Source organism: Herpailurus yagouaroundi, unplaced genomic scaffold (genome assembly GCF_014898765.1).
Source record: "Herpailurus yagouaroundi ecotype Mexico unplaced genomic scaffold, PumYag 77, whole genome shotgun sequence".
Lineage (NCBI taxonomy): Eukaryota > Metazoa > Chordata > Mammalia > Carnivora > Felidae > Herpailurus > Herpailurus yagouaroundi.
Genome location: NW_024412388.1, coordinates 2,202,725 through 2,211,156, shown reverse-complemented (window position 1 = coordinate 2,211,156; position 8,432 = coordinate 2,202,725). Strand labels below are relative to the sequence as shown.

At 67.3% G+C, this 8,432-nt stretch overlaps 2 protein-coding genes across 4 annotated transcripts in view; both read right to left on the bottom strand.

The window, feature by feature from the left end:
* Positions 1-568: 568 nt before the first annotated feature.
* On the bottom strand, positions 569-3,679 carry SMIM1 (small integral membrane protein 1 (Vel blood group)). Of its 3 annotated transcripts, none has more exons than XM_040459378.1 (4): positions 3,509-3,679; positions 3,161-3,294; positions 1,518-1,663; positions 569-1,340 (listed from the first exon to the last, which is right to left on the bottom strand). In XM_040459378.1, the coding sequence occupies exons 3-4, from the start codon at positions 1,625-1,627 to the stop codon at positions 1,214-1,216; spliced, it is 237 nt and encodes a 78-aa protein (XP_040315312.1). In that variant the 5' UTR covers positions 1,628-1,663; positions 3,161-3,294; positions 3,509-3,679; the 3' UTR covers positions 569-1,213. The 3 variants fall into 3 exon arrangements, with proteins under 3 accessions (XP_040315312.1, XP_040315293.1, XP_040315301.1); XM_040459359.1 differs by having other exon boundaries at positions 1,518-1,637; positions 3,509-3,676; XM_040459367.1 differs by lacking the exons at positions 3,161-3,294; positions 3,509-3,679 and adding an exon at positions 2,824-2,849 and having other exon boundaries at positions 1,518-1,637.
* Positions 3,680-4,584: 905 nt separating this feature from the next.
* The window catches only part of CCDC27 (coiled-coil domain containing 27), a 14,063-nt gene continuing 10,215 nt past the window's right edge, over positions 4,585-8,432 (bottom strand). The window contains exons 11-13 of the mRNA XM_040471508.1: positions 7,846-7,915; positions 6,322-6,473; positions 4,585-4,817 (exon numbers count right to left, since the gene is read on the bottom strand). Coding sequence (XP_040327442.1) covers positions 4,692-4,817; positions 6,322-6,473; positions 7,846-7,915 — 348 coding nt within the window. The 3' untranslated portion in view covers positions 4,585-4,691. The remainder of the gene's footprint in view (positions 4,818-6,321; positions 6,474-7,845; positions 7,916-8,432) is intronic.

Sequence of the window (8,432 nt, the reverse complement as noted above, 5' to 3'; positions counted from 1 at the left end):
CCCCCCCCCCCCCCCCCCCCCCCCCCCCCCCCCCCACCCCGCGCGGGGGGCGGCCGGGGGCCGGGGTCTCTGCCCTTCCCCTCCAGCTCAGCCTCAGACACACGGGCTTGCCACGTGGCCTTCAACCTCAAGCCCCGCAAGGACAGTGTCTGTCCTTCATCTCCAGCCCTCAGTCCTTGGGGAAGAAGCACTCTCCTAACTTTGTGTTTCTGCCACAAAGGGTCTGCGGGGCCAGAGATGTGAGCTTGCGGCAAGTAGGTGGGGGTGAGCACAGGCCCAGGAGGGCAGGTCTCGGGAATCCGCTGGGCAGGCAGGAGCAGCCTGAGCCTCGAGAGTCCGAGAGTCCGTTGGGCAAGGCAGGAAGACGTCCCGCCACCCGCCAGCCCTCAGGCCGACCCCCAGGGGCTCGCTTCCCACCAGAGGGCGCAGCCGACACACACGGAGTCCCAGAGCCAAGTGGGAGGAAGGGCCCTTCCCAGAAGCCTCCCACTGTTGTCCGAGGGCCTCCAGCTGGCCTCACGTGGGCAGGCGCCTGGGGGGCCCCCGTGGGAGAGGCCCTCACCCAACCTTCATGCAACAGACTTTTAATAGACTGCATCGGTGCACAGGTTCCCATCCGCCCTGGGCATGGCAGGGGCAGCGGCCTTCCTGCCGGCTCCAAGTCCCGGAGCAACTATGCCCACCCCACCGCAGACAACACTTGAGGGTGGCTCCCGCTCCCCACCCTGCCCAGGATCGACTTCCAGGATGGGGTCTCAGCCCGGGGGGGGGGGGGGGGCAGAGGGACATACACAGCCCCGCCTCCCCCAGAGCCATGCTTACAAAACAAGAGGGCCCAGAGGCCCACCCAGGCACCCCCAGCCCCATACAGCGTCCGCTCAGGGAGGACCCAGAGGGTGTGTCCCGTGGTCCCAGCTCAGACTGGGCCGAGTCTCCCGGCCACGTGTGCCCCTGGCTGGGTGCCTGTGCGAGGCATGTGTATATGTCATCGAGGACCTGTGTCCCTGTTCCTCTGCGTGCCCCTGGATGGCCAGTGACTGCTTGCTGCGCACTGGGGTCTGTGGGGGGGCGGCGAGTCTATGCACGTGGAGGAAACCTGGTGTATACGAGGATCCGTGTACATGAGGGTCTGTGCATGCAAAGGGGATTCTGGTGTACAGGGGTGTCCGCCCGGGCCCGCGTCCCCGGGCACATGCGTGCATGCTGGGAAGCCTTATTTGCACTTGTGCACGTAGTAGCCGGTGACGTAGCCCAGGATGAAGACGGCCCAGAAGAGGGCCACTCCGCCCAGCACCTTCAGGGCGATGCCCAGCTTGCCTGAGCACAGCTTCCGGGAGATCCTGGAGAGGGAACCGCCAGCACGTGAGCCCGAGTGGGCTGCGGGGGCTGCGGGGGCTGGGCGGGGGGGGGGGGGGGGGGGAGGGGGGGCAGTGGGCCCCGAAGGAGGAGGGCCTGGCACTCTGCTGACAGGCCGAGGGCGTGACCCAGCGGGCGGGGCTCCTCCCCCCAGCCCTCACCTCGCCCAGCTTGAGGCCTCCTCCATGCTGGACACGGCAGCCACGTGGACTTCGTCCCGGCTGCTGTCATCCCACCTGCTGTACTGGACGCCACTCTGCTGGGTCTGCATGCTGCCCGGGCTACGGCCAGAGGGGCAGGGGAGGGGCTGAGGGGATGGGGAGGGGGGCTGAGGGGGGGGGGGGGGGGGGGGGGGGGGGGGAGGGAGGGCGGGCTCCTTTACAGGAACCTTCTCACCTGGCTCAGCAGGTGAACCGACGCCAAGTGGTCAAGCCACTTGCCAGGGTCACATGGGAGCCGGCAAAGCGGGAATCCAACCCAGGGAGGCTGCAAATCCGCCAAACCCTACCCTCAGGAATGTGAGAGGCTGCCTCCACCCAGGCCAGGCCCTCGCGGGGGCCTCCGGGACAGCTGCTGGGCCCTGGAGACTGGACGCGGCGGGTCCTTGGCCGGATAACTGCTGCCCCCCTCCCCGTCCCCGACAGATCAGGCCCCAGAGCTTCCCCGGAGGCGGGGAAGGACAGGGACGGGGCGGCGGCTGGTACAGGCTGGCTGGCTGGCTGGCCGGCCGGGGCAGGCCGGCGGCCCTGTCCTGTGTCCTCTGGCCTGCTCGACTTGCAGCCCCTCCCCCGACACCGCCTGGGGGAGAAGCTGGGGCCTGTGGGGGGGGGGGAGTCCAGGCGCCTCTCTTCCCGGGACCCCCTCCCACGGACACTTGGGGAGGGGCTTAAAGGCACAGCGGGCCCCTGAACGGCCTCTCGCCCACCCAGACACTGCTGAAACCCAGCAGTTCTTAAACTCCTGACGTGCCTCCCGGGTCCCAGGCCAGTGGGAGGAAGGGAGGGAGCCCAGCTCGGAGCCTCAAGGCCTGCCTCTCAGGCGGGAGCCACCTGCTTGGTGACAGCCACTCGGGTCAGTGGCCGTTCTCAGGCCCAAGGGAGGCCAAGCGCGCACTGAGTGTGGGTTCCACTTTCCCAGGTGGGTCTGGGAAAGGGGCTACCGGGCCGACTCTGTTACCTGTCTACCTAAGGTCCACCTCCTTCCACCTGGGGGCACAATCCTTAGCCGGTTCCAGGCAGCAAGGTGCTGCCCTAAATGACAGCCGGGGGCGAATTCAAGCTTAATACCTTGGCCTCTGGGCGTAGCAGGAGCTGCAGGGTTTTTGCTCTCAAGAGAGAAATAGCAGCGGCTTCTTTCTGGCTGCCCTGCAGTGATGGCCGGAGCTGCAGCAGCCATTTTGCTACCGGATATCCAGGCAGCGCCAGCCCTGACAGGGTGGGGGTCTCCAAATCCACACCCATTACCCACCTGTGGGCTTCTTTGTGTGAGAAGACTCAACCCACACCTGTTCAAGCCTGGGACAAGGAGTTCCCGTCGTGTGCACCAGAAAGCATTCCCAACTGATGGAGACTGTGGCTTTCAAGCTGCCCTGACTGGACAAAGCCCCTAGAAGCCAGTGAAGTGCCCAGAGCTGGGCTCCTGAGGGCCTCACTCTCCAGCCCCTCACTGGAAGGTCCCGCCCTGTAGCTAGAGCCTGGGGCTGTGCTGCCCAGAGCCACCAGCCAAGCTGGGGGCCCTCGCGGGTACCACCGCATACCTTAGACCCCTTCGCTCCCAAAGCACCCCCGAGGAGCCCACAACTTACAAAGGGAGAGTCCTGGCGAGGAAACCCAGACTCAGGCGCCCAGGAAGGTGGTCAGGTGGTCAGAGCCTGGCCAGTAGGTCTCACCTCCTCCCAGGCCACAGGTCAAGGTCCGAGGTGCGGCCGATGCCTCCAACCTGAAAAATAGGGGGGGAAACACCCACAGAAAATAAAGTGTAGAGGACCGGCTCTGCGAGGAGCCGGGGAGGGAAAGGAGGAGCCCTGGGGTGTCCCGGGGCGGCCAGCAGGAACCAGATGGCCCTTTCCGGCTCGTGGCCGTCCCTCCACGGGTTGGGCCGGGGCGGGGAGAGGGGGTCGCTTGGCCGGACCAGACCCTCCCCCGCCTCCTACCCCGCAATTCCGCTCTCCCGGGCGACGCTCACAGGCCCGGCGGGCCGCGGCCAGGTCCACCTCCGCGGTCCGCCCGCACCAGGAAGCTGCGCCCCGACGCGTGTCCCACGGGCCCCTCGGCCCCCGGGCCTCCGAGCAGCGCAGACGTGTAGCCGGCCGGGAGGGGCGGGGCCTGGGGCGGGGCTAGGGGCGGGGCTAGGGGCGAAGCGAGCGGGGAAGCCGAGCCCAGGCCGCCGGTGCTCCCGGGGGCGCCGCCGGAGGGCGTGCAAACTGCAGGGAAGCAAGGCAGTAGGTGCCGCGGGGGCGAGAGGGCCCGCAGGGGAGAGGGGACCGCGGGAAAGAGAAGCGTGTGAGGGAGGGCGTAGCAGGGGTGAGGGCACGCTGGAAAGGGGCGCTGCGAGGGAGAGGAGCTGTCAGGCTCGAGGGGCGGCTGGGGAGAGAGGCCGAAGGAGTCGCTGGGCCCTGGGGGGGTCCCAGGCGTGAGAGCGGGGGTCCTCCACCAAGACCGCGCAGGGACGGGCTCGGTCGCAGAAGCGGGGGCCCGGAGCCTCCGGACGCGCCTGGGTCTGATCCGAGAGTTTGGGGGGGCCGGCGGGGGGGGGGGGGGGGGGGCGCTGCGGAGCTCCCCGCTGGTCCCTCCAGTTCGCGCCCTGGGCGAGGCGGGTCTGGCTGCGCGCACAGGTGCGGGCGGAGAGCACAGCCGCGCCTGATGGGTTCCTTCATTCAGCGCGTTTATGTGCCCGAAGCCTGCGGTGCGCAGGACGCAGACAGAGGTGCCTGGCCGGCCGCCTGGAGCTGTCCCTCCCGCAGAGTGATGGAAAAACGGCCTCCATCCACCCTCTTCCAAAGGGGTCGCCCCAGCCAGGGAAGCCCCCATTTCGGAGGTGGCCCCCCGTGGGCCCAACTGAAGGAGACTATAGGCACCCAGGCTCAGGCCTTCAAAGCCCAGGGCCTCTGGAGGGGGCCCTTGCTCCGTGTGGGGGTCTCCCCAGGAAGAAGCCAGGGATGCAGATCGGGGCTGCGGATGGAACCCGCGCCCCCACGAGTCCCGGAGGGAAAGAGAAGCTGAGCCCATGGCCAAGGACAGGGTTTAATTCTAAAGCGAGAAGACCGGGCCACACACGATGGCCCCCGAGCTGGGGCCCAGCGTCTGGGGGGCGGGGGGCGCGTGGGCAGGCGGGCTCTACTTGGAGGCCAGCTTCTTGGACTTGCTCTGGGAGGAAGGGGCCTCCGACTGGTGCAGGGGAGGCATCCTGATGCCTTTCTGTTTCAGCTGATTGTAGCAGTCGGCTCGCTCAGAGATGATCCTCTGGGGAGGAGCACAGGCCGTGGCTGCGGGGCGCCGCTGCTCCACCACCACCCCCCCCCCACCAAGGGCAGCCGGCAGCAGGGCCTGCACGGAGCTCTGAGCGCTGACACCGGCTCTCCAGGGGGAAAAGCTGTGGTCTTGCAGCATTTGCAAACTTCTGTGCAGAAAACGCTCCCACCGCTGCTGGTCAGGCCCCGGGAGATGAAGCCCACAGAACTCGGAGTGGGGAAGAGAGCCCCTCCCCCCACGGGCTGCGGTCGCTCTCCCCTGAAGCAGCACTAGGTCCCCTGCGAATCTCCAGCAGCCCCCCGACCGAGAGACCTCAGAGGCCACGGAGCCTGTCCCTCCAGGCCCTTCTGTCCTGCCCCCTCCCTCACCTCTCCTGCTTCACCACCGGTCACTGTTTTGTGTCCTTTGTGTCCGACACTGGCAGGGGAAAGGATTCTTCCCTGACTACTGGGTGGTACCGAGGACCCTTCCCTCCCTCTCTCTCCCTCTCCGCCCCCGCCGGCGCGGGGCCGCGCGGCGCCCTCCCTCTCCCTCTCCCCAAGCAACGGTAGCCAGGCTGCAGAGACCTCCCCCCAGGTCCTCATGCAGGGCCCCCCTCCCCTGAGACCTTTGCCACCCTGCGGGATCGCCACCGGCCGCGGCCCCACCCCCACCCCCACGGCGCAGAGGAAAGAAATCAGGTCTCAGGGAAACGCGGGGCGCTGGAAGGGGACAGGCCCTGGTGGCAAGCGCCCTGCCGTGGGAGGCTTGCGGCGTGGGGACCGAAGCAGCCCCTCTGAGCAGCACACCGGGCTGCACAGAGCACGTTTGGGTCAGGGGCTCGGCTCCCAGGGCCCTCTCCCCACCACGCCTCGAGGCAGACGCGCTGTCTCCCACGTGCAGAGGGAAACTCCGTGGCTCTGAACTCAAGTGACCCGGCCACAGCTTCTCAGCCGAGGACCACAGGGGTGGTGACTGACCCCTGCCGGCCCCAAAGTCTGCACCATGTTCCCTGCACCACGGTGCCCCTGTGAGGCCTCTGTTTGGGGTCAGCAAGATGACAGCGCGGGCCAAGGCCAGGGAGGGGTCTGTGCCAGGGTCCTGCCTGAACAGATGACTATCCCAGCTGAGGCCACGCCGAGGTGCCGAGAAGCATCCCTGAAGAGGCTGGGTGGGCCGGGGTCCCTGCTGCGGGGGAACCTCCAGGACTCCAGCAGCTGGGCCCCCCGCCCCTGTGCATGCCCCGCGGACTTGCTGCTGGGGGTCACCGAAGGCCGAGAGCGGCTAGCCTCGCCACCTGTACAACATCGCCACCCTTTCGGGGGGTCCGGTCCCCCTCTGCCTGAGCAGAGAGTAAGCATGATCCCCGGGTGACGGCGAACAGTGACACAGAACCAGAATGGGGGTCCGTGGCATCCATGCTGTCTTCTCCCCTCCGCCTCTGGCTGCAAATTAGTCAGCTCCCGCCCGGAGACGCGGCCTCGGGGACAAGGAGGCAGCCCAGCGCCAAATGTACCTGCAAGGCCTCCAGAATGTCATTGTCAGAGATCTCAGTGGCCAAGGACTTGATCCCGGAGGTGCTGAAGGTGGCCTGCATGATGTTGTTTCTTAGTCTTTCGAGCTGTGAGCAAAGGGAAGGAGCGGGGGAGTCACCACCCCGGCTTGAAGCTTTTCAGAAGGTAGACGTGCCCTCGCTTTTCACAGCCGCAGAAACCGGAAGAGGTCGGAGAGGCCGGCTGGTCTGCCCGGGAGCTACAAGGGGCCGGATCCAAACCCAGGCCCAGGGGGGCCTGACACCAAGGCTTTAAGACTTTCTACTGCTTTTTGTTCCTTTTTAATTGAAAAAGAAATGGTTTTAAAAGGCCGGGGGGGGGGGGGGGGGGGGGCGCCCCGAGGAAAACAACCCCCCCCCCCCGGCCCCCCCCCGCCCGGGGGGGGATGGGCCCCCCCCCCCCCCGCCCCGGCCCCCCCGCCCCCCGGCCGCCCCCCCCCCCCCCCCCCCCCCACCAGAGCTCTGAACAACCCCCCACCGGGCCACCCCCTTCCCCTAGGGAACTGGTGCAGCCCCCTCCCGACCCCAGGGCACCCTACGAGCCTGTCAGCCCCTCCCTGTTAGCATTGGAGGGGGCACTTGGGGGTCCCTCCCTCCTTGCCTCGTGCTGCTGGCGGTAACTAGCCGCTGACAGGGCATTAACCGGGTGTTGACGAGGACGGGGCTCAGGCTGTCCGGTCTCGCTGCCATCGGCCTGGCTGTGCACGTGCAGGGCCCCAGCCCGCCTCCGCCCGCCTGTACCCCACAAGCCCTCAGACAGGGCCCCCCGAGTTCTGGCGGCGGCACGCTAGCAGCTCCTCGGCCCCCGCGTCCAGAAGCCCCGACAGAGCAGGAGGGCCAAGGGGAAACCAGCCTGAAGGGGCTGCAGGAGGGTCCACTTTGGCTCCGGGACAGAGGGGATGTTAGGAGCCCCGGGACCTTGAGCGGGGGGCGGGGGGAGGGGGCTCCCATGTTTTCCAGTGTGGACCGATGCCAGCTCGGTGTTGGCATCGCACTGGTGTGGGGGTCTCGCCCTCTCTACTGGAGGTGGCCGTCAGCTGGGGGTGTCCGGCCACAGTGCCCCACGCCCGGGCTGTCTCAGGCATCTCTGGCAGGTCCTGGCACCCCTTCCTGCCAACCTCAGGCCTAGGCTCACCCTCTCAGCACAGCGCTCCAGGCCCTACTAGACAGACTTGAGACCCCAGCACCCAGCACCCCGCTAACGCTCCAGCTGGGTGGGACACCACTTGATGAAAGATAGCAGGTGTTGGGGGGGGGGGCTCGGTGATGCCCTCAGAGCTGCCCAGCAGGAGGCTGGCCCCCCACGGGGAGTTGGGCGCACCTGGGTGGCCACAGGCACTCTGGGTGGGAAAGAAAGAGGACCTTTCCCTTTGCTGCTTTTCGGATTCTAAATCAAGTCAGCTCTTCCGCCGGTTTCCTTTTCTGCCTGGGGGGGGCGGGTCCCTCATAGCAGAGGGCACCTTGGCCTCCCTCTGTGCCTCTGCTCACGTTCCATGCCATGTACGGGCTCCGATATGGGATCCTGTTCTTCAAATCCCAGCACCACCCCTGCGCGGCCCTGGGGGCTCAGACGCATTACTTAACCTCCCGTGCTGCGGGTGCCTTTACGTACACAGTGAGGACACTGAGAATACCTGCTTGTAGCTTTGTGCACGAGGTTAGAAGACTTCAGCGAGCTGCTTAGAATGCTGTCGGACCCATGGCAAGCACCCCGTAGCTTGCAAGGAGATGGTGGCATTACTAGCATACCCCCTGACCGCAGAGCCCCCCTTCCTGGCCGGCCAAGCCCTGTTGCCCACTCCCAGCACAAGCCAAGGCAGCGACTCCATCCATGAAGCGGGCGAGCCTGCCCCCGCCTCGGGGCCGAAGTGTGCAAGGCCCCTCACACCTCTGCTGTCTCCACCACCGTTTCTGGAGCGCAACTCTGCGCCAGGGGGGCTGGGATACGAGGGGGGAAGAGCCTGAGCCCCTGCTCACTCCCTGAGCTCCCCAGGCCAGGGCGCCCTGGCTCTGCACACGGGGGGGGGTGGCAGAACTTCCACCCACTAATTGGGACCCCCGTTTTCCCCGCCCCT

Excerpts from the sequence above, each read along its gene's own strand:
- SMIM1 (XM_040459378.1), bottom strand. The coding sequence starts at position 1,627 with ATGCAGACCCAGCAGAGTGGCGTCCAGTACAGCAGGTGGGATGACAGC. Across the intron at positions 1,341-1,517 it reads GAGGCCTCAAGCTGGGCGAG|GATCTCCCGGAAGCTGTGCT; the intron begins GTGAGGGCTGGG and ends TTCCCTCTCCAG.